The sequence below is a fragment of the Palaemon carinicauda genome, chromosome 24 (genome assembly GCF_036898095.1).
Source record: "Palaemon carinicauda isolate YSFRI2023 chromosome 24, ASM3689809v2, whole genome shotgun sequence".
Taxonomy (NCBI): domain Eukaryota; kingdom Metazoa; phylum Arthropoda; class Malacostraca; order Decapoda; family Palaemonidae; genus Palaemon; species Palaemon carinicauda.
The window spans coordinates 109,384,128-109,410,344 of record NC_090748.1 but is presented as its reverse complement, the minus strand read 5'-3'; the positions used below and the strand labels follow the sequence as shown (position 1 = coordinate 109,410,344).

General features: G+C 34.4%; 1 protein-coding gene across 1 annotated transcript; it reads right to left on the bottom strand.

Annotated features, from left to right (window-relative positions):
* Nucleotides 1-2: 2 nt before the first annotated feature.
* SppL (signal peptide peptidase-like protein) lies at nt 3-26,217 on the bottom strand. Its single transcript, XM_068348441.1, has 9 exons — nt 26,124-26,217; nt 23,334-23,471; nt 19,354-19,432; nt 18,340-18,452; nt 16,884-17,035; nt 14,820-14,981; nt 9,019-9,134; nt 8,456-8,600; nt 3-4,530 (listed from the first exon to the last, which is right to left on the bottom strand). The coding sequence occupies exons 2-9, from the start codon at nt 23,431-23,433 to the stop codon at nt 4,462-4,464; spliced, it is 936 nt and encodes a 311-aa protein (XP_068204542.1). The 5' UTR covers nt 23,434-23,471; nt 26,124-26,217; the 3' UTR covers nt 3-4,461.

Sequence of the window (26,217 nt, the reverse complement as noted above, 5' to 3'; positions counted from 1 at the left end):
AATACAAATCAAAGTAATGATTTATTCCACGTAAAAGACTAAAAAGATATCTCCTTTTTTTTTATTGAAATGGGTATGAATGGTAATGACAAGTGTTGTACTGAATGACGAATATTACAAAATCTCATTACAATAAAATGATGTGTGAGATTCACTGCAGAACTGAAAAGCCAGAGTTAACACACTGCACCCAACTGTGATGTTGCATTTCCAATGTAAGGTGAACGAAACATGTACAGACCCAAAGAATTTAATTTTGATTAAAATAATCTAAATCTTATTCAAGAAGCTTTCTGAAATATGGATTATGTTTAAAGCAATTGCAACTAAATTACAAGGTATGTTTCTACTTGCTTACAGACAATTGGATTTTAAATTTCATAGCATCGTCGTCGTCGGCGCCCACTCGTGTCCGAGTATTGGGTTCTGTCGTTAGCCATCAGCCTCCTATCAGAAGAAGGGTGGAGGAAACGACAGAATGCCAGTAGCTGGGTATATTGTTTTGGGTGGTCGTGGCATAATAAAATAATACTATACAGTAACTTCTACTTTTCGGATATTTCAACACGTAAGACGAGAACCGATTGGAATCTACTAAACTTTAATATTGTAAATCCAACATCACAGTTAAAAACAATGTCCCAACATGACCCTGATCATAGGTCCTTCCAAGGACTAGCATTACACACTACAAACAATATGAAAAATAATCATAAAAATTCTTCCATAATTAACGATCACAACATGTACACAATCATGATGTGTGTGGCTATGATGCTCGGAAATTCACCTCTTATTAGACTAGGCTCGATTTTGCCGTATTTTCTGTGATCATAAAGAAGTTGAAGAGATCAGTGACATTTTCATTTGTGGGAATGATCAGACTAGATTTTTTTTTTTTAATAATTGCAATATCAAATTTTTCATTGACGAAACTGCAAGAGATAAATCAGTATCCGATTATTTTACTCTCTCATTTTCAGACAATACATAACCTAACTTGTTTCTATTAGTGCTATCATACAGTACAGTAAATAGCTTTGCAAGAGATAAATCAGTACCCGATTATTTTACTCTCGTTCGCTTTCAGACAATACATAACCTAACTTGTTTCTATTGGTATTATTATACAGTACAATAAATGGCTTTCTTCCTAGAGTGTACAGTATATTATTAAATGAGAAATTGGTAAATATTAATAACTAACCTCGAAGCATTTCAAGAAAATCAAACTTTTAAATGGAAGCTCTACCAAAAAATAAAATATATGGGAAGCTTTAAGAAGAAATAAGACATTTCTAATACAAAAACTCACTTCTGGTTTCATGAGCTATTTGAAAATTCCACTCTTCCTAAAAGCATCATACAGTACTCTTTGACTGCTGGAGATTTGATACAGTAAAGTTAATAAAAATCATATCGCTTCAGTCAGGTTTAACTTTTTATAAATAGGCTGCATTTTTAACGATGGTATGATTGTCATCATTGGCCGAAATCAATTCAACTTCTTTAAGAATTACAGGAATAAGTATTTCTTTTCTCTAATTAGGATTCTACGATGCTTCCTATATAAATCTAAAGTGATACATGAAACAGTATATGCTGCATTTACAAAACAATAGTATCAAAACAAAATACTTCTATCCCCAGCAAACAGCTTGCTAATCCTCGAATAGAAAAGCTAGCAGTTTCCCACGCTGTTGTTACTACTATTTTGTGCTGTGTCTGCTCCTAAAGATATCAAAAGATGCCTTTTCAATACCGTATCGTTTCGATTCCATACCGTATCGTTTCGATCGCAAGTTCCACCAAAAACATTCTAGAGTCCAATTTGCCAAACTTACTGGTCGTGTCAGGCTTAAGGAAATTTGAATCAACAGAAAAACTAAAAATATATTACCTGAAACAATGTTTTACATCAAAAGGGAATAAGATAAGAGTACATGAATGAAATTATACCTCACAAATATTGGTCTGGAAAACAAAAGAAATACGGTAATACACTAAATCATTATAGAAATGTGACTTGTACAGCAATAGGTATAACATAAAGAAATGGCATTTCAACCGTCTAAAACCGTGACATTGAGAAAGCTAGTATCGGTATAGAAAACATATAATATCGATCGTGCAGAATAATTTCAAGAAACTGCACTTCATAATCTCAAAAGGTAATTATATACATAGCTTTCTTTTTGCCCGGAAACAGTAAGTCTTCACAAACTCAATTGAATAGTTTCATTTAAGCAATAAAAATCCTCCTGTTATAAGAACTTTTCTTTTTCCATAAATTTTAAAACAATTGGAAGGCTAAAACACATACAACATATCTAAATTTTAAGATGATATTCTTTGTAAGTAATGTAACCATTTTACTCTGTGGGCAAACACCTTGAAATACACTAGCTGTTGCTAAATTTACTCAAACTTAAGAATTAAATTTGGTCAAATTTACGGTCCCTGGAATTTCTATTGTAGGTACATAGAGAAAACTGAAGATATATATTTTTGGCGAACTACTATGTATGGAACTAAATACAGTATGTATATACACCTTGAAATATATTGCAGTCGATAAATTTACTAAAACTTAGGAAAACAAATTTAGTCAATATTTCGACCCCTGGATTTTCTATTGAAGGTACATAAAGAGGAAATTGAAGATATATATTTTTGGTAAACTACTGTGTACAGAGCTAAAACAGTAGGTTCATGTTTGATAGCTGGTGTTTCGCAAGTATTTCAATTCTGCCTTTGCAACTCAGCCCATGAAAAAATATCTTTAATCATAATTCACAGTATCTATAAACTTTTCCTTCAATGAAACATATTTTCGTGGTTATCAATAAGAACAGGTTATATAGAAAAATTTAGCTTCTACATCCTAACAAAATAAAAACACTTTTATTCCAATTCTACCTGAAATTATCAATATCAAGTGCTGTCCTGCAGAAGAATCTATCTTTGGTTATGCGTACAAATATCCACGTTTATGCAAAGTAGATAAGGTTCTCAAAAGTTTTCTACCAGACTCATATGAGATTTCAGTCAATAAAGTTTGTTTTTAATCACCAATTATCTTTCTTTATGAAACACTAAAACACCAACTGCAATTATTTCTATGAACCTTCCCTGTTCAAATTGCTGCTTCTTCGAAAGCCCAGTTTTCTGACGTTTAGCCTCCAAAATTAAAAAAATTTTATGCATCAAAATGAGAAAATCATTTGGAAGTCATTTAATGTAAAACATAAACCAAATCTATAACAATTACAAACATATTTATGCTTTAATTGACCCATAAATAATCTCTCAAATGGTAAATGAAAAGCAAATGGAAATGCAACACTAAAAAGTCTGGGGTTGATTTTAACTAGCAAAACATGCTTGTCTATGAAATTATCAATTTTCATAAAAATAATCCAGAAATAATGACTGTATTCTTCAATAACAGATTCACAATGCAGAAATTATCAATTTTCATAAAAATAATCCAGAAATAATGACTGTATTCTTTAATAATAGATTCACAATACAAATTGAAAATCAGGATAACCATCTGGGACGACCTCGCCGCCTTCTTCATTTCACCCGAGAGTCTCTTGAGGTATGACACAACCTTTATCACAAACTTAGAAAAAAAAAAAAGACTTCTTGTGGTACCCACAAGAAACAGCATCTTATTTCAGCTGCCCCAATGACACAGAGGAATGGTGTCTTCACATAATGATTTTTTTTTTTGCAAAACTTTAGACTGAAGAGCATCACTTAGTCACACGAAAAGTACCTACAACACAGTAGACGAGAACTTATTCTGTAGGACCTTATGATTGTGCGCTTACACGGAATGCAAGCAACTAGGATCTACAGTAAAGCACAGAGAAATATTTCAACGAATACCCCTTTTCACGCTTCGCCCGCTCTGCTCGCCTGAACGTTTCTTAAATCAAATCTTCATCTGTCAAATAAAAATATATAAACCTTTTTTTTTCTACGGTAAAAAACTTAAAGAAATACAAGTGGTTTTACATTTTACACGGCAATTAAACCCTGCAGAATACCTGGCATCAGCTAAGCTACTTGGTACTAGGAGGACATATTATTGTATAAACACAAAACACAAGTTTACTGTGTTTAAAAAGGCAATGGAAGTATAGGATATAATTAAGTCCCAGTTCTATGGTACTTCAGCACTACTCACTTTTACTAGAGCAACTATATCTCAGACATATACATTACTGTATGCTGTGTTGTCTCTTCTGTACAAAAGTACTAGATTAACAGTATTTTAAGCTTCTATCGATAATACTTTGTCAATTCCATCACGATAACGACAAGACGCACAGCCGAGAATCCAGAAGCTTCGGGTTGCTATGACTTGTTTTTATATATATATTTTTTTTTTTCTTCACTACGAATGTACACTAACCACACTTATGCCTACGTGCTACGCGTGATCCTAAGTCACACGTCTAAATTTTTACTGGGAGTCTGAATGATGAAGGGTTCGCTCCACATTCTCCTTAAGTCACCCTGAAAAAGAAACGAGCATTTAATGAAAATGTAATGCAATTTCAATTTAAAATTAAATTGGAAATTTCATTGTCACCCTGAAAAAGAAATAAGCGAGCATTTAATGGAAATGTAATGCATTTTCAATTTAAAATTAAATTGGAAATTTCATTGTCACCCTTAAAAAGAAATGAGCGAGCATTTAATGGAAATGTAATGCATTTTCAATTTAAAATTAAATTGGAAATTTCATTGTCACCCTGAAAAAGAAATGAGCGAGCATTTAATGGAAATGTAATGCATTTTCAATTTAAAATTAAATTGGAAATTTCATTGTCACCCTTAAAAAGAAATGAGCGAGCATTTAATGGAAATGTAATGCATTTTCAATTTAAAATTAAATTGGAAATTTCATTGTCACCCTTAAAAAGAAATGAGCGAGCATTTAATGGAAATGTAATGCATTTTCAATTTAAAATTAAACTGGAAATTTTATTTTATGGAGATAAAAAAAAGGTAATAAGTTGAAAATAATCAATACTGTTTTTTTTATATACAGGAGGTCCCCAACTTACTGAAAATAACTAAGATAAAGAAATACAGTAATAATACATTACAGTATTATATCATTTAATCCATCCATCCATACACCAAGGCACTTCCCCCGATTTTGGGGGGTAGCCGACATCAACAAATGAAACAAAACAAAAAAGGGGACCTCTACTCTCTACGTTCCTCCAGCCTAACAAGGGACTCAACCAAGTTCAGCTGGTACTGCTAGGGCGCCACAGCCCACCCTCCCACATTATCCACCACAGATGAAGCTTCATAATGCTGAATCCCCTACTGCTGCTACCTCCGCGGTCATCTAAGGCATCGGAGGCAGCAGCAGTAAGCAAAACGACAATTGTAGTAACCCGATATCAATTTCATATTTGTTGACCTTTCTAGCTGGAAATCATAGGCATGGAATTCAGGTTAGGCCTACCCAAGGGAAAACTTTCAAAATATTCTACTTAACCTTTTTACCCCCGGGCTATTTTTTTTTTTTCAAGCACATTTTGCAATATATATCTTTTAAATTGCTCTAACAGCCTTAATTTTCATCATAGACAGGTCAGGTTGGTCTCATTCTTTGGAAAATGCCTTAAGTTTCTCATAAAGTTATCAAAAATATGCAAATAAATTTGAATAGCAGTTATTTGCAAGGACGTACCCGTACGTCCATGGGGGTAAAGGGATGAATTTTGTGAAACGTACCAGTACGTCCATTGGGGGTAAAAGGGTTAATAACAGTTTCTTGGAACCTATTAAGTCTGTAAGTTGACGACCTTCTGTCAAAATTTTTTTTTAGTACGGTATGTTCCAAGTTCACCCCATTTCTCCCATCAGATAAAAAAAGAAAAAAAGTAATATGTAATGATTTTTAATTCAAAATTTAGCTTAAAATTTTGTTTCATGGGTATAGAAAAGGTAATAAGTTAAAAACTCTTCAATACCGTAATACTTTTTAGATAATATTTCTGTTAATATGTTTCGAGAGACGTAAGCCATTTCTCATAAATTTAGACCAAATCCTTTTAATAGAAAAAATAAAAATATAGCTTAATATCTTTTCGTCAGATGTGAAATGCATCGAATCAACAAACCAAAAGGTTTTCTATATTTAAATATTCATGAGGGTGGTACTATTAATAGGGAATAAATTCCTCTTTAACATACACAGTTATAAAACTCTTCGGAAGATTTGAATTCATATGAATAAGTTTTCTACATCTATGATCACAGCAATTCTGAGCATTTGGAAGCATGTCATTTATAAATAACATTTTATCTAGACCATCATACTTTCTTACACCATTTGAAAATACTAAGAACCGCAAGCTACGTCATGTCTTATTACCAAATTCTAAAATCAATTTATGAGTTCTTATTCTCCATGTCATTCTTACATAAATAAAAATGGCAATACAGAAACTGTAACTGAAATAGTGTAATTTTTTGTGTATTCGACCATCGACTCAATCAAGGCTTCTATGTAAAAGGGGTAAATATTTTGAAAAATCTCCAATCCCATTTGAATATTTATATCTATAAAATGTATCATTAACATTTTTTGTCATCATTTTCCTTGTACAGAAAAAGTCAATAACTTTTTAACTCTTCCGTCCCGGATCCACATCCAATCCAGATATTGATTCGTGATCTTCCCTGTACAGAAAAAGTTTTAAAAAGTTCTATTCGAAGTCTTCCGTCCCGGATCCACATCCAATCCAGATATTGAGTTGTGATCTTCCCTGTACGGAAAAAGTTTTAAAAAGTTCCATTTGAACTCTTCCGTCCTGGATCCACATCCAATCCAGATATTGATCCGTGATCTTCCCTGTACGGAAAAAGTTTTAAAAAGTTCCATTTGAACTCTTCCGTCCCGGATCCACATCCCATCCAGATATTGATCCGTGATCTTCCCTGTACAGAAAAACTTTTAAAATTTAAAAGTTCCATCTGAACTCTTCCATCCCGGCTGTACAGAAAAAGTTTAACAAAGTTCTATTTGAAGTCTTCCGTCCTGGATCCACATCCAATCCAGATATTGATACGTGATCTTCCCTGTACAGAAAAAGTTTTAAAAAGTTCCATTTGAACTCTTCCGTCCCGGATCCACATCCAATCCAGATATTGATTCGTGATCTTCCCTATACAGAAAAACTTTTAAAATTTAAAAGTTCCATCTGAACTCTTCCATCCCGGCTGTACAGAAAAAGTTTAAAAAAGTTCTATTTGAACTCTTCCGTCCCAGATCCACATCCAATCCAGATACTGACTCGTGATCTTCCCTATACAGAAAAAGTTTTAAAAAGTTCCATTCGAACTCTTCCGTCCTGGATCTACATCCAATCCAGATATTGATTCGTGATCTTCCCTGTACAGAAAAAGTTTTAAGTTTTATTTGAAGTCTTCCATCCTGGATCTACATCCAATGCAGATATTGATTCGTGATCTTCCCTATACAGAAAAAGTTTTAAAAAGTTCTGTTTGAAGTCTTCCGTCCCGGATCTACATCCAATCCAGATATTGATCCGTGATCTTCCCCATGATTTCTGGTCTTGCTACAGTGCTTCATCCTATTCTTTCCCTGTCTGCCATTCCAACTACTTGTCCCTGATTCCTGTGCTGTGATTCCACCCAAACGTGCATTAATAGGTCCAAGGGGGCTCCGGGAAGTATAACCTAATATGAGCATACGTGTACACTCAAAACACTTCTCCTAATTTGCAATAAGGCACAACCCTGTACATACATGTACTGTACACTCAAAACATTTCTCCTAATTTGCAATAAGGCACAACCCTGTACACTCAAAACACTTCTAATTTGCAATAAGGCACAACCCTGTCAACAATATTTTCTTTAACATGCACGTATATTACAGTGCCTATCCATTTCCCTGTCTTACAAAATTTCACATACACTATACGGTACAGAAGGTCCTTAACTTTCAAACATTTGGAGAGACAAACACAAATCCAACAGAAAATAACAAAGATAAGATGAATAAATACTTTAACCCTTTTACCCCCAAAAGGACGTACTGGTACGTTTCACAAAACACATCCCTTTACCCCCATGGACGTACCGGTACGTCCTTGCAAAAAACTGCTATTTACAATTTTTTTTTGCATATTTTTGATAATTTTTAGAGAAACTTCAGGCATTTTCCAAGAGAATGAGACCAACCTGACCTCTCTATGATGAAAATTAAGGCTGTTAGATCAATTTAAAAAATATATAATGCAAAATGTGCTTTAAAAAAAATAACCCCTGGAGGTTAAGGGTTGGAAAGTTCCAAATAGCCTCGGGGTAAAAGGGTTGATATTTCATTTATTTATAGTTGATTCATAATTCATGAATCTATATTTTCCAGAATATTACATCAATACTGTACCTTGAGGTATGCCATAGTTAGGAGGGGAAGTAACGTGAATGGAACGAGATACAACAATGCAGGCTGGGCAGCTTTAAACACCTCGGATGAGACCGTCGCAGTTAAGAGTCCCAGGAAATATCCAATTAAGGAGCAATGGAAGTAGCTGAAAAAGGTTTTTATTACATTTGAGAAAATGTCGTTAAGAAAATAATAATGCTCCTAAAATTATAAACCTCAATATAACAATGTATTCATGATTTTGACAGATGAAAATTTGACTAATCTTTTTTAATTCAGGTTTGAAGGTAAAGGTATTTAACAATTGGAAAAAAAAATTGTTGAGTAAATAATGATATTAGCATGCTGCTAAACTTTTTGACTTCAATATAAATGTATTCATAATTTTGACAGATGAAAATTTAACTAACTTTATTTCTATTCTATTCTAAGGCATTTAACATTTGAAATATCACTGAGAAAATAGCTATGCTAGCACGCCACTCAATTTCTGAACTTCAATACAAGACTGTATTCACTGTATTCATGATTTCGACAGATGAAAAGTTAACCAGCTGACAAACCTTATTTTATTCAGGTTTGACGGAGGAGGCGGAACACCGGCTTCCGTTGACAGAAGCTGGGCTTTTTTATACGCATCGTACCGCAACACAAAACACAATAGTAGGCCTGGCATTACCTAGGGAAGGTTATAAAAGGTTAATTACTAAAATAAAATAGAAAAAAAATATAAATTCAATCAACCGCACTATTGAAGAGCTAAAAACTTATTATCATTATTATTATTTCTGGAGTACAGTAGACCCTCTTTTAAGCAGGTTTTATTGAAAGTGATTGCTGCCTCAGTGGCGTTAATTTTGTAATTAACTTTTTCTATTGTTTTTATCCTCTTCTTTTCTTCATTGCTACAATCTGTCAGTAACTGGGAAAGGGACATGTTATCATTAGGAAGGATGAAGACCATATCATTCATAATTCTTCTTTAATATATCACAACACACTATGAAAGTACAGATACTACGTACAACGTATAAAACACTATCACTATGTTAGTGTGCACAAAGTAATGGTCACTTATGTACAAAAATTATAAATGACGTGGAGTTAAGGATGTGTTATACTTAACTCCACGTAATTTTTTTGTCATAAGTGACCATTACTTTGTGCAAAATTGTGTGCCTGAATGCACCCTTAAACAACAGAATTGTAATGATATGGTCTTCATCACCTTCCTAATGATATGTCCCTTTCCCAGTTACTGGCAGATTGTAGCATTGAAGAAAAGAAGAGGATAAAAACAATAGAAAACGTTAATTACAAAATTAACGCCACTGAGGCAGAAATCACTTTCAATAAAATTATTATTATTATTATTATTATTACTTGCTAAGCTACAACCCTAGTTGGAAAAGCAGGATGCTATAAGCCCAATGGCTCCAACAGGGAAAATAGCTCAGTTAGGAAAGGAAATAAGAAGAGAGATAAACTACAAGTAATGAACAATTAATATCAAACATCTTAAGAAGAGTAACGATATCAAAATAAATCTTTCATATATGAACATGACAGTAAGCTACACTGGAAATGTGTATGCCAAGTAAAAAATACATATGAAAAACCGCTAAGTATTATCAAAGTGTATGGACTGAAAAAATTTCATATTCTTAAGAACTAGAATAATTTATGAACTGAAGAAATCCTCTATTCTTACCATTCAAATTATTCAAAATACTGAATAGTGAAAGAGCTTAAATCTAATGAGATGGCCTTAGTTTTGCACTTTTATAAGAAACTTCATGAAAAAGAAGCAACGTGAAATAAAAGTTTTCAAATCAAGGTTTTCCGTATTACGAGATTTGACGTCAGAAAATTTTTTTTCAACCTCCTTCCTCGTGCAATCTTTCTGCTTCAATTTTCATCTAATCCATGGCTATATGTACTGTATTGTTTTTCTTTAGGAATTATTAAGCATTCTAGATTATCAATATTCTACTTCTGTACCATGCCTTAGATGACCACGGAGGTAGCAGCAGTAGGGGATTCAGCATTATGAAGCTTTGTCTGTGGTGGATAATGTGGGAGGGTGGGCTGTGGTACCCTAGCAGTGCCAGCTGAACTCGGTTGAGTCCCTTGTTAGGCTGGAGGATCGTGGAGAGTAGAGGTCCCCTTTTTTGTTTTGTTTCATTTGTTGATGTCGGCTACCCCCCAAAATTGGGGGAAGTGCCTTGGTATATGTATGTATGTATGTACTTCTGTTCCATAGCTATAACAAATCCTATCCTCTTTTAATGTGCGTGCCCAAACAATTTCCCTATCAATTTCTAAACACCAAGTCTCACAGCTGCCTAGCCAGTAATGGACTAACCATCACGATATACGATCCACCTTTCCAATTTTATAGGGGGATCAAAGCAATAGCTTCGGTATGTCAGTCCAGACTCCAGTTCACTCAATTTGGATTTGATAAATGATGCTTTGTACATAGCTTTCACTTAGCATCTAAGATTGTCTAGATTCTATGCTAGATAGTTACATAGAAAATCTTGGATATTTGTATGATACACAAAATATCTTATACTGTACTTAACATGAGGATCTTGAAGGGGTTATAAGAGGGTTAAGGTTGGGCAATTATTTAGAATGAAAATGTCATACAAGTTCACCATTGTATTATTCCCTTAAATATCGCCTGTGTGGTAATGGGAGGACTTAACCCTTTTACCCCCAGGCTATTTGGAAATTTCCAACCCTTAACCCCCATGGGGTTAATTTTTTTTCAAGCACATATTGCAGTATATTTTTTTTAAATTGCTCTAACAGCCTTAATTTTTGTCATAGAGAGGTCAGGTTGGTCTCATTCTCTTGGAAATGCCTGAAGTTTCTCAAAAAATTATAAGAAATATGCAAAATAAAATTTTAAATAGCATTTTTTTGCAAGGACGTATCGGTACGTCCATGGGGGTAAAGGGATGAGTTTTGTGAAACGCACCAGTACGTCCTTTGGGGGTAAAAGGGTTAAATGATATTCAGCTATACGCTGCACTTCTTATGTATGATCTTTGACGAACGGATCATTAAACAGCCACAAACATTTGACTTTTGCTACAAAGCAGACCTTGATAACTCATCTATTAAATATACCATGTGACTTTTATATTTTACGCTTAACCTTTCCCTTATGTTTTTGTGATAGCTATAAGGTGTCCATGCCAGACTATATAAGGGCAAACCCTCAGAATTTCTTTTGTTAAATTGGTACAATTTTGAGAATAATATCCTGTGTAGCCTCCATTTAAACATAACCATGGTAGAGTTATAAGTTATAAGATGATGCTGGTTTGACAATTATAATCGGATAATATCTCGTTTTTTTTTTCTTAAAACACTTCAATCTTATAATGTATTGTATATTCGTAAATCTTGAATTCCAAATGTCCCCAGCTTCACAATCCTTTCTCTGTTCGGAAGAAAGCAGTCCCATTATTATTACTGCTAGCTAAGTTACAACCCTATTTGGAAAAGCAGGAAGCTATAAGCTCAAGGGCTCCAACAGGGAAAATAGCCCAGTGAGGAAAGGAAATAAGGAAACAAAATTATGTGCCTGAATGTACCCTCAAGCAACAGAACTCTAACCCAAGATAGTGGAAGACCATGCTATAGAGGCTATGGCACTACCGAAAAAAAAGAAAACAATGGTTTCATTTTTAGTGTCCATCTCCTATAAAATCTACTCACCTTAGGTTAAGAGTCGTCTCTACCCTTACCAAGTGGAAAGTAGCGACTGAACAATTACCATGCACAACTTCCTCAAATTTTCACGTAAACTATGCGTAGCACCAAAATTCAAAGGGCTGGGAAAAGGGCACTCGTGTCGCCCGAGGAGATGATGAAGGTTGTCTCAGGGGAGACCTAAAACCCGCAACTTCAACTTTACCAAGAATTGACAGGTTTCTAATCAAAACTTTTGTTGTTATAACTAAACTGAAATATTTTTTGTAATCCAGTAAAATGTAACAAAATCAAACATAACTATTAAACACCATTAAAAAACCAATAAAAGAATATGGCATAACCTATGGGATACAATGATTGAGGCTGAAGATCTCAAGAAGCTATTAATTAGTAAGTGGCATTTTGGTTGAATAAGGTATATGATCTAGACCCTGCTTCGCCAGAAAATAAAATATTAAAAAAAATATGTGTAATTAATTTTAGAACAGAATTAACCCTTTTACCCCCAGGCTATTTGGAACTTGCTAACCCTTAACCCCCAGGGTTATTTTTTTTCAAGCGCATTTTGCAGTATATCTTTTTTAAATTGCTCTAACAGCCTTAATTTTCGTCATGGTGAGGTCAGGTTGGTCTCATTCTCTTGGAAAATGCCTGAAGTTTCTCAAAAAAATTATCAAAAATATGCAAAAAAAAATGTATATAGCATTTTTTTACAAGGACGTACCGGTACGTCCATGGGGGTAAAGGAATGAGTTTTGTGAAACGTACCAGTACGTTCTTTGGGGGTAAAAGGGTTAAGATGAACAAACTACAGTATGCTTAGCACAAATTGATATCAAAATTATGAATTAAACAAAATTGGTTGTGGCAGCCTCAGAGAAATGTCTGAGAATCCCGAGTTTGAGTCCTGGAAATAGGTCTACTTCCTGAGTCTTCTTCATTACTAGCTTTGGAGCTGACCTTACTTCAAGTATAATTACTCCATCTCCAGGATAAGTGTGCTGCAGTGCAATGATCTATCCCTGGCTTCAGTTGCTTATAAACAACCTTCAGTGCTTTAAACCTTTAATTTAGAATTACTTCACAGACTATGATTTTGTGAAGCATATAGGTAAGACAGCATGATGCGCTATAGGCCAAATGAACCGGTGAAACAAACAGAAGGAAAAATAAATGGTATCTTGTCCATCACGTTGAGACAGCAAATAAAACAGAAAGACAAATGGAATCTTTTCATTGCATTGAAACAACAAAGAAAACTGAAAATAAAAAAGAAACCTTGTCATTGCATTGAGATACTAAAGTAAACAATAGGAAAAACAAATGGAATCTTGCCAGCAAGTTGGGGCACAGCAAAGAACGTGTATAATGAGCAAAGCCAGCTCTCTCTTGATAAATATCACTAGCATTCAACAAGTTGTTCCATCAATCTGGACAGGTTTACAGTCCATATCAACTGTACATTAAAAGCATCACCTAATTATCAAATTTTCTATTGATGTAGGAAGATGTGAATGTTTAAAATTCCAATGTAAGGTGATAAAGAAAAGCAAAATATTAGCATTTTCTATTAACTAAGAAAATGTAAATGTTTAAAATTCCAATGTAAGGTGATAAACAAAAGCAAAATATTAGCATTTTCTATTAATGTAGGAAAACGTAAATGTTTAAAATTCCAATGTAAGGTGATAAAGAAAAGCAAAATTTTAGCAATTTCTATTAACGTAGGAAAACGTAAATGTTTAAAATTCCAATGTAAGGTGATAAAGAAAAGCCAAATATTAGCATTTTCTATAAACTAGGAAAATGTAAATGTTTAAAATTCCAATGTAAGGTGATAAACAAAAGCAAAATATTAGCATTTTCTATTAACGTAGGAAAACGCAAATGTTTAAAATTCCAATGTAAGGTGATAAACAAAAGCAAAATATTAGCATTTTCTATTAACGTAGGAAAACGCAAATGTTTAAAATTCCAATGTAAGGTGATAAACAAAAGCAAAATATTAGCATTTTCTATTAACGTAGGAAAACGCAAATGTTTAAAATTCCAATGTAAGGTGATAAACAAAAGCAAAATATTAGCATTTTCTATTAACGTAGGAAAACGCAAATGTTTAAAATTCCAATGTAAGGTGATAAACAAAAGCAAAATATTAGCATTTTCTATTAACGTAGGAAAACGCAAATGTTTAAAATTCCAATGTAAGGTGATAAACAAAAGCAAAATATTAGCATTTTCTATTAACGTAGGAAAACGCAAATGTTTAAAATTCCAATGTAAGGTGATAAACAAAAGCAAAATATTAGCATTTTCTATTAACGTAGGAAAACGCAAATGTTTAAAATTCCAATGTAAGGTGATAAAGAAAAGCAAAATTTTAGCATTTTCTATTAACGTAGGAAAACGTAAATGTTTAAAATTCCAATGTAAGGTGATAAAGAAAAGCAAAATATTAGCATTTTCTATTAACGTAGGAAAACGTAAATGTTTAAAATTCCAATGTAAGGAGGTGAAAACCCCAATACGCAAGAACCTAACTGAAAAGACAAACATCAAAAAAGCTCATTCAAATTATTTAGCATTGTTTAATGAAAATTTCCCCTCTCGTAATGTTTTCCAATCAACTTACGATATCTCCCAAGCCAAGCATTGAAAAGTGGCCAGTATTGTGCATGGATGGGAAGACAAGCTTGCCAGGAAGAGACAGCTTAGGCGCCTCTCGTCCCACGCTACCGAGATGAAGTTTACGGGCCATCACTCCGACGGGGTTTTCCGCTGGACGGGTGGCAACCTGAAAATAATTTAACGTACAGTATTTTACTTCAAATTTTATACTACAATGATTTTTTCTTTTTTTAAATATTGCAATATTTGAAAAATCCTTAACATATAGAGTATTTCAATATAAATTTTTTATAATGTATTTTTGTTTTGTTTCATTGTTGATGTCGGCTAACCCCCAAAATTGGGGGAAGTGCCTTTGGTATATGTATGTATTTTGAAATATTGCAATACAACAGAAAATAACAGGACCACCCTTATCAGACATGTTTATAGGTTGAAATTTATAATACAATTATTTAGGATTGACAAACATAGAATCTACTTCAAGAATCATGTATTAAAATGAAAGACTTTCTTAGATGTAATATATATATAGATTAACTTTTATAAACTTTTAAAAAAAGTTTAATTGAAATAAATTCCTTTTCTGAACTTTCAAAAGCGCAAATATAAAATGGGAAAGAAATTAAGAGTAGGAGAGGCATGGCATAACCACTTACAAGATAACACAGTATCCAACTTTTAAAAATGTAGTGATATAAACCTTCCTTGTAAAAATTAGAAAAGATAACGAGGCAGTATTTAACCCTTTTATCCCCAGGCTATTTGGAAATTTCCATCCCTTAACCCCCAGGGGGTTATTTTTTTCCCAGCACATTTTGCAGTATATTTTTTTTAAATTGCTCTAACAGCCTTAATTTTTGTCATAGAGAGGTCAGGTTGGTCTCATTCTCTTGGAAAATACCTGAATTTTCTCAAAGAATTATCAAAAATATGAAAAAAAAATTTATAGCATTTTTTTGCAAGGACGTACCGGTACGTCCATGGGGGTAAAGGGATGGCTTTTGTGAAACGTACCAGTACGTCCTTTGGGGGTAAAAGGGTTAACATTTATAAAAAATACTACATTCATTATCTAATGATTAAGGAAAGGATTTTCTTTATAATTACATCTTATATTGAGCCTTTCGATGGAGAATGCAACGGAGGAAATAGCCTTAAAAAATAAGCATTTTGTACTTCCTACTCCAGAACAAGAAATATTATTATTACTAGCCAAGCTACAACCCTAGTTGGAAAAGCAAGATGCTATAAGCCTAAGGGTTTGAACAGGGAAAGTAGCCCAGTGAGGAAAGGAAATAAGGAGATAAATAAGGTACAAGAGACGTAAAAAACAAGCATTTTGTACTTCCTACTCCGGAACAAGAAATATTATGATTATTACTAGCCAAGCTACAACCCTAGTTGGAAAAGCAAGATGCTATAAGCCCAAGGGCTCGAACAGAAAAAGTAGCCCAGCGAGGAAAGGAAATAAGGAGACAAATAAGATACAAGAGACGTAATGGCATTTTGTACTTCCTACTCCGGAACAAGAAATATTATTATTATTACTGGCCAAGCTACAACCCTAGTTGGAAAAGCAAGATGCTATAAGCCCAAGGGCTTGAACAGGGAAATTGGCCCAGCGAGGAAAGGAAATAAGGAGATAAATAAGATACAAGAGACGTAAAAAACAAGTATTTTGTACTTCCTACTCCGGAACAAGAAATATTATTATTATCACTAGCCAAGCTACAACCCTAGTTGGAAAAGCAAGATGCTATAAGCCCAAGGGCTCCAACAGGGAAAGTAGCCCAGTGAGGAAAGGAAATAAGGAGATAAATAAGATACAGGAGACGTAAAAAACAAGCATTTTGTACTTCCTACACCGGAACAAGAAATATTATTATTATTACTGGCCAAGCTACAACCCTAGTTGGAAAAGCAAGATGCTATAAGCCCAAGGGCTCCAACAGGGTAGCCCAGTGAGGAAATGAAATAAGGAGATAAATAAGATACAAGAGACGTAAGGAACAATTAAAATACCTGTAAAATATACGTATAGAAAAAACCGACGGACACTACTCACCTTTACCATAACATTGGCATTGAATAGGTAAGATGAGAAGAATACCCAAAACACATCGTACACGAGAAGGCCCGTCAACAAGAGCGTGGAGACCTTCAAGCTGGGTAAACGTACAAATGCAATGAACGCTACGCACAGACCCATTCCCATGGCTGAAAAATAAAAAAAAAAATTATAGAATTTTCTATCTAATAGTTAGTATACATAAAGAAACATGCTCTTTATTGTAGAATAACGAAAACTATTAAAATTTATTAGCACTTGCATGAGGGCAAAAACAAACAAATTGTGATAACTATATATGGTAAGGGCATTAGAAAACGGAATTAGTATTTTTCCCAGTGACTTTAAATCTGATTTTTATAGTATCACTCCCATAGCTGAAAAAGGTACAACAAAATTATAGGATTTCTATCTAACAGTTAATACACATAACAAAACATGCTCTTTATTGTAGAATAACTAAACCTATTAAAATTTACTAGCACTTGTATGAGGGCAAAAAAAAAAAACAAATTGTGATAACTATCTATGGTAAGGGCATTAGCAAACGGAATTATTATTTTTCACAGTGACTTTAAATCTGATTTTTATACTATCACTTCCATAGCTGAAAAAGGTACAACAAAATTATAGGATTTTCTATCTAATAGTTAGTAAACATAAAGAAACTTGCTCTTTATTGTAGAATAACTAAACCTATTAAAATGTAATAGAACTTGCAGGTGGGCAAAAACAAATTGTGATAACTATCGACAGAAAGGGCATGAGCAAAAGGAACTACCGTATTATTTTCCCCAGTGACTTTAAATCTGATTTTTATACTATCAAACTATAAATACTGTACCAACTGATACAAATACATTTTGTTCTTGAATTTTCATAAATGTCTTAATCAATTTATCAGTATAAGTCATAACTATCGATGGCAAAGGCAATAGAAAAAGGAATTAATATTTTTTCCAGTGACTTTATAACTGATTTTTATACCATCAAACTATAAATACTGTACCCACTGATACAAATACATTTTGTTCTTGAATTTTCATAAATGTTTTAATCAATTTATCAGTATAAGTCATAACTATCGATGGTAAAGGCATTAGAAAAAGGAATTAATATTTTTCCCAGTGACTTTATAACTGATTTTTATACTATCAAACTATAAATACTGTACCCACTGATACAAATACATTTTGTTCTTGAATTTTCATAAATGTTTTAATCAATTTATCAGTGTAAGTACATTATTCTTTAATATAATTGTATTTACTATGCTATAATACAAAAACTATATACATAAACAATAAATATTGCACCTGATAAAAAAAAAAAGGAAAAAATATATTCTTTAATTTTCATACACTTTTTAATCACTTAAACAGTGTAAGTACATTACTGTATTTCTCACAAAAAAATGCCTTTTTTATACTAGGGAAATTAACACTTTACATACCATCCATAAGCAGCCAGTGGCCAGTCATGACCCAAATGCAGACGATAGATACAGAAAGGCAGAAAGCCATAATTTCTGCCCCCGTAAACCTTCCACACATTCCAAAGGATATTCTGAAATACGAGATACACCAATTAACGTCTGTATGTAACAAGCAGGAGAGAGATATCGCACGATGGCTATCTTGCAATCGAATATAACGTCAATTAAAGAGGTTAGTATTTCAAGGTAGCAAAAATGTCTTTACTTCACCCGCCACACAAAGTAAGTCAATTGATATTTAAAAAATTGATTTTGACGAAGGAAAAATCTATTTCTGGCCTCAACCTGTGTCGCCCAGTGAAATGCTCCTTAAAGCACCATTTCTAAGGTATAATAAATACTGCTAAATATACCAGAGAAAAAAGTTGCATAGAATGCCAGGAATATATCCTGCTCGCTCACCCCTAAAGGGTGTCGGTATTAAAACTGGGGCGAGTGATACCACTACCAGAGGTTCCTTTCAAATTAGACTTCTCCCTCCTCAAAATCCCCCGTTACTACGAGGTGTCGTTCACTGACTATATAAGTTATGAAATATAATAAAAAAATTTCATAAACATTTATGATTAGTTAAGCCAACCATGGTATACGTTATTTCTAAAGATGTTCCTATGTGATAATGTTTGTTTATGTTTAGTTTTCCCGATAAATAACTACTGGACATGCTTAATTTATAGGAAATGTCTGAAGGACGTTTTCACATTTTCTTGTTAATCAGAGATTGATAGATATAATTATATTTTTGTTCTTGCAAAATACTGTAATGATAACCATTTAAAAGGTTACGCTTCCGTATTACAAATAAAATTCCTCATAAATCTATTAAATAAAAAATAAAATTCATATAATCAGAAACATTTCATAAGCATAAATCATTTTTGTTTACAGATAAAAAAATTATCCCGTGATATCACACAGGAAAATGAACAAGTCCTGAAGTATAACCCTTGAAATTACAACTGACCGACTTACTTTTTATTATCGGAGCACGGACGAATTATGTACTGACACATGGGTAGTAGCAAAAAGGCTAAAGCCACTGTCGCAATTACTGAAAAAGAAAGGAGAGATGATGAGAAATTTTTGGTACAGAAATTGGCTGTGTTCTAAATATTTAATAAGAAATACATCAAGATAAAAAAATGTAGAAGAATTTGTTATATCCAAAATCATTCCTGCAGCATGAACTACACTTGTCTTATTACGAACATCAAGATTTTAATTAAATTCCTACAATAACGACATTGGAATTTTGCATGTCTGTTTGGTATGAATAAAAAAACATAACCATTTATCTTCAATACAATGTCATGAGTTGTTCAAACTTGAAGGCTTTTTCAATAAGGGAAAATTGACTTTCCACGACTGAACATTGATCCGCTACAAAAATGCACACCAGACATATCAATAGCAAGATACATGAAATGCCTAAGCCCTTGATTATTACAATTATCAAAACAAGCTACAATCCCAGTTGGAAAAGCTGAGTGTTGAATGTCCAAGGGCCCTAATAGGGAAAAATAACCCAGAGAAGAAATGAAATAAGAAAATAAAACACATGAGAAGTTTTTAATATAATAAAATATTTTAACCCCTTTACCCCCAAAGGACGTACTGGTACGTTTCACAAAACCCATCCCTTTACCCCCATGGACGTACCGGTACGTCCTTGCAAAATAATGCTATAAAATTTTTTTTTTTCATATTTTTGATAATTTTTTGAGAAAATTCAGGCATTTTCCAAGAGAATGAGACCAACCTGACCTCTCTATGACAAAAATTAGGGATGTTAGAGCAATTTAAAAAAAATATACTGCAAAATGTGCTGGGAAATAAATAAACCCCTGGGGGTTAAGGGTTGGAAATTTCCTAAGAGCCTGGGGGTAAAAGGGTTAAGATCCATAGGAATATTAAAATTTATCTGTTATATATAAACTATGAAGAGAGACTTATGTCAGCCTGTTCAATATAAAAATATTTGCTGCAAATTTGAACTTCTGAAATTCCACCGATTAAATTGCTCAATTAGGAAGATCACTCAACTGTGCTACAATCTATTAGGGTTGTAGCTTGGATAGTAATAATAATAATAATGTTGTTTCAATACTGATATTGATTACTCCTGACCTCTCCATTACACATACTATACTTTCACGGAATTTTGAACTACAGCATCAAGAAGAAATAGACGTATAACTTGAATATCTTTATATTACTGTATGCTCAAAACTCTACATTGGCTTTCTTTAACTGGAAATCTGTCCTGTCATGAAACTGTACATTGGTCACTTTACAAATATGTTAACGATTACATAAAAACAAGTAATTTCAATTATAGAAACTACATTTCATACAAACAATATTACCACACAACACTTGTGAATGAACTTACTACAATCACTTATGTGATTACACATATCTTTAATAGTTTGTATTTCTCCTAACTATACAAAACTACTTCTATTATTGACGTGCTTTTTTCACATTTGTATGAGGTAAACAAGGTTACAAATCAAAGTCCTTTGATAAGACTTACGTTTGTATTTGCATATCATTATTATTATGACTACTAATTTGAAGAAAACAAAATGCCTTGTCTGAGAATCTTGGGTATTAACCCTTTTACCCCCAGGCTCTTTGGAAATTTCCAACCCTTAACCCCCAGGGGGTTATTTTTTTCCTACCACATTTTGCAGTATATTTATTTTAAATTGCTCTAACAGCCTTAATTTTTGTCATAGAGAGGTCAGGTTGGTCTCATTCTCTTGGAAAATGCTTGAATTTTCTCAAAATTTTTGAAAAAATATGAAAAAAAAAAATTTTCATAGCATTTTTTCGCAAGGACGTACCGGTACGTCCATGGGGGTAAAGGGATAGGTTTTGTGAAACGTACCAGTACGTCCTTTGAGGGTAAAAGGGTTTAAAAACCAGTTATATATCATTGTATATTTTGAAAACACAGGACTTTCGCACTTTTTTTCAAAGTGCTGCTTCACCTGAAAATGCCCTTTCATAAACGTGCGAAAGCTCAAAGCTCGTGTGTATTTGAAATATACAATGATATAATACTGGATTTTTAATATCCATTATTACTATTTCCTGCTGCTGCCTCCGATGCCTTAGATGACCGCGGAGGTAGAAGCAGTAGGGGATTCAGCATTATGAAGCTTCATCTGTGGTGGATAATGTGGGAGGTTGGGCTGTGGCACCCTAGTAGTACCAGCTGAACTCGGTTGAGTCCCTTGTTAGGCTGGAGGAACGTAGAGAGTAGAGGTCCCCTTTTTTGTTTTTGTTTCATTTGTTGATGTCGGCTACCCCCCAAAATTGGGCGAAGTGCCTTGGTATATGTATGTATGTATTACTATTACTATACAAGCTAAGCTACAACTTAGTTGAAAAAGCAAAATGCTATAAGCTCAAAGGCTCCACCAGGGGAAATAGCTCAGAGAGGAAAAAAATACAGCAAGTTGAATTAAAAAAAATCTTACGATCTCTAACATTAAAATAGATCTGTCATTTATAAAGTAAGAAGAGGGACTTATGTCAACCTGTTCGACATAACATTTTTCTGAAGGAGTATGCTAAACCCAGGACTTTAATGTTCCCATCCTTATAAAAAGGACATACGTCAAGACATTTTTAAGGAAATTACCTTAGTTTGAGGTAATTTGCATGGCTTCAAGGTAATATTTAAGGCGACTCTAAGGTAATTTCGGTTTTACGAAATTACGAGCTTTACACTTCTCAGGAAATTACCTTAATTTAAGGTGATGACATTAGGAAATACAGAAAGTCCTCAATTTACAAACTTAATTGGTTCCAAGCTGTTTGTAAGTATGCCTAACCTGAATCTCATCCGTATGATTTCCAACTACAAAATTAACAAATAGTTAGGCTTCATATGAAATAAATGTCAGGTTACTACAAATGTCGTTAATCTTACTGTATCAAATTTCAAAATATTGTTTTATTACAATATTTCTTTATCTTATGTTTGTTATGTTCAGTTGGATTTGTGTTTAAAGGTTAAAGGTTACAGGTTAAAGGTGTCGTGTTTCCGTTCCAGTTTCACCAGGATAGATGTTCACCAGAACGTCAGCCGGGCAAGCCCAACCCCCGACTCTGGTGCCCAACCACAGCAGTGGCCTCCCCAGTAAACAGCTTAAACTCATGGTCCCGGGCGGGGATCGATCTGCCGCCTTGCGAATGCTAGGCAAACACGTTACCACTGTACTAGCCACGAGGTTTATAAATCTTTTTTAGTCGAATGTTTGCATGTTGAGGACCTTCTGTACATCTGGTCTGACCCATTCCCAAAACATGCTGTAATGTGTAGTCAACATTTCTCAAGGGTAAATTAACCCTTTTACCCCCAGGCTATTTGGAACTTTCCAACCCTTAACCCCCAGGGGTTACTTTTTTTCAAGCACATTTGGCAGTATATTTTTTTCAAATTGCTCTAACAGCCTTAATTTTCATCATAGAAAGGTCAGGTTGGTCTCATTCTCTTGGAAAATGCCTGAAGTTTCTAAAAAAAACTATCAAAAATATGCTAAAAAAAAATATATATAGCAGTTTTTGGCAAGGACGTACCGGTACGTCCACGGGGGTAAAGGTGTGAGTTTTGTGAAACGTACCAGTACGTCCTTTGGGGGTAAAGGGATGAGTTTTGTGAAACGTACCAGTACGTCCTTTGGGGGTAAAGGGATGAGTTTTGTGAAACGTACCAGTACGTCCTTCGGGGGTAAAAAGGGTTAACGCGACTTACTTGCAGTGCAAACGGCGAATAACATCTGCATCGAGTCGAAAAAATCATCAAAAATATGCAAAAAAAAAATATAAATAGAAGTTTTTTGCAAGGACGTACCGGTACGTCCACGGGAGTAAAGGGATGAGTTTTGTGAAACGTACCAGTACGTCCTTTGGGGGTAAAAAGGGTTAACGCGACTTACTTGCAGTGCAAACGGCGAATAACATCTGCATCGAGTCGAAAAAGAAGAACATGATGAGTAAAGACACGGAGGCTCCCATTGGTAAACATAATGCTTGCATTGTGTCCAATGTCTGCACATCTGTGGAGGTAGGAAAGACTGTAATGGAAAGTGATTAAAAGGAAATAGTTATATGAATAAATGATTTCGCATTATTATACATGAGCGTACGCCGGTACGCCGTGCATCGGTACGTCCAAATGTGCACTGTTGCATAATAAACGAATATCCTTTATTTCATATTTTTTGTTTTACATCATTATCCTTATTTTTAATATTACAGTATATCATAATATGCCCTGTTTATTATATACAAATATTCTTTATATCATATCTTATGTTCTATATCATTAAGCATTATCAATATATTTTAAACCAATATCAATAACTCTTTATATCATATTTTATGTTTTATATCATTAAACATATTCAATATATCATTTCTTATCAATATTATTAACTAATTCAATGCCGTATTACTAGCATTGGTGAGTAAAATACTTCAAGAGAGACAATTCAAATACAGAAACAAAGACACTGTACTACAGCTGTACACATTACTACTAAGACCCCATCTAGAAAACAGAGTGCAATTCTGGGCTCCAAGTATTCAGAAGGATATAGATAGAATGGAAGCAGTACAAGCTAGGGCCACCAAATTAGTTCCAACACTAAGGCAATTTGGATATAGAAGGAGGATGGAACGTTTGAACTCAATTGATCTACAAACTCGACGACTACGGGGACAGTTAAGACGACTACGGGGACAGTTAAGACGACTACGGGGACAGTTAAGACGACTACGGGGACAGTTAAGACGACTACGGGGACAGTTAAGACGACTACGGGGACAGTTAAAACAACTACGGGGACAGTTAAGACGACTGAGGGGACGGTTAAGACGACTACGGGGACGGTTAAGACGACTACGGGGACGGTTAAGACGAATACGGGGACGGTTAAGACGACTACGGGGACAGTTAAGACGACTACGGGGACAGTTAAGACGACTACGGGGACAGTTAAGACGACTACGGGGACAGTTAAGACGACTGAGGGGACGGTTAAGACGACTGAGGGGACGGTTAAGACGACTGAGGGGACGGTTAAGACGACTGAGGGGACGGTTAAGACGACTGAGGGGACGGTTAAGACGACTGAGGGGACAGTTAAGACGACTGAGGGGACAGTTAAGACGACTACGGGGACGGTTAAGACGACTACGGGGACGGTTAAGACGACTACGGGGACGGTTAAGACGACTACGGGGACGGTTAAGACGACTACGGGGACGGTTAAGACGACTACGGGGACAGTTAAGACGACTACGGGGACAGTTAAGACGACTGAGGGGACAGTTAAGACGACTGAGGGGACAGTTAAGACGACTACGGGGACGGTTAAGACGACTACGGGGACGGTTAAGACGACTACGGGGACGGTTAAGACGACTACGGGGACGGTTAAGACGACTACGGGGACGGTTAAGATGACTACGGGGACAGTTAAGACGACTGAGGGGACAGTTAAGACGACTGAGGGGACAGTTAAGACGACTGAGGGGACGGTTAAGACGACTGAGGGGACGGTTAAGACGACTACGGGGACAGTTAAGACGACTACGGGGACAGTTAAGACGACTACGGGGACAGTTAAGACGACTACGGGGACAGTTAAGACGACTACGGGGACAGTTAATAGAGGCTTTCAAAATTCTTAAAGGAATATCAAATGTAGACTACAACAACTCTCGAGAATACAAAGATCATAAAAAAAATATAAACAAAGAAGATCTCAAGATAAGATAGAAAATTAAGGTGCATGAATAGCAGAATTTGGGAGATAAGAGATAATGGATATGTCAAAATGTTGATGGGTCCTTATCCCCACTACTTGAGATTTCTATTAAGTGATAAAATCAGTCTTGCAAGGCAATATTTACGACGAAAAAAGTAAACTTAATTTCAAGCTCAGAAAATTTATATTTTCAAGAACGTTGGAAGAAACAATGGTTCACTGAATATGCTTCTGTGTTGCAAAATCATAATTATTAAGAGTTAAAATTTATATTGAAATAAGAAAATGGCAACTTCATCTTGAGTTGAACTACGAAGGGCTAATGAATAAAAAAAATCCCTTTATACAATTCATTATGCTGATATATTATACTTTGCTAACATTTACCATAACAAGAAAAATGTACCATTTATATATATATAAAATTGTGGCTAAACCATACTTTCCATTACTCTTACTAATACTGTACATAACTTTCCAAACTATTCCCTACCATGATTAGCTAGCTAACTGCCTCATTCTTACACCCATCTTCCGAAAAAATACAAAAAAAAAAAAAAAAAAAAAAAAACTAATTTAGCAAGATCTCTATTAAGGGATTTGACAACCCCAGGTCTATATTTAGGAGATGGAATTGATGTAAAGAGAGTAGCATCATCTCCAAAGAGAGTAGCATCATCTGCATATGGAACGAGCTTGTTTTCTAGGCCAAACCACACACATGCATAACCACATATCACATTCCCATACTTCCTATGGTACCTATCAACAACACTTTGCAATCTATTTCTTAAAAAATCAATAATAATAGAAATATCTAATTGACCAAAAAAAAAAAAAAAAAAAAAAAAAAAAAAAAAAAAAAAAAAAAAAAACAGAAGACAGCAAATAGTAGGATAAAGCCTTGACTTAGATTTTAGGTCACCAACGAACATTTAAGAATGAATAACTTACTGTTATCATTGGAGGCTGGAGTGGCAATGCCCAACAATTTGTTTCTCTCCTTTTCAGACTCCCTTTCCCGCGCTTCCTGCTCCAGATTGAGCGA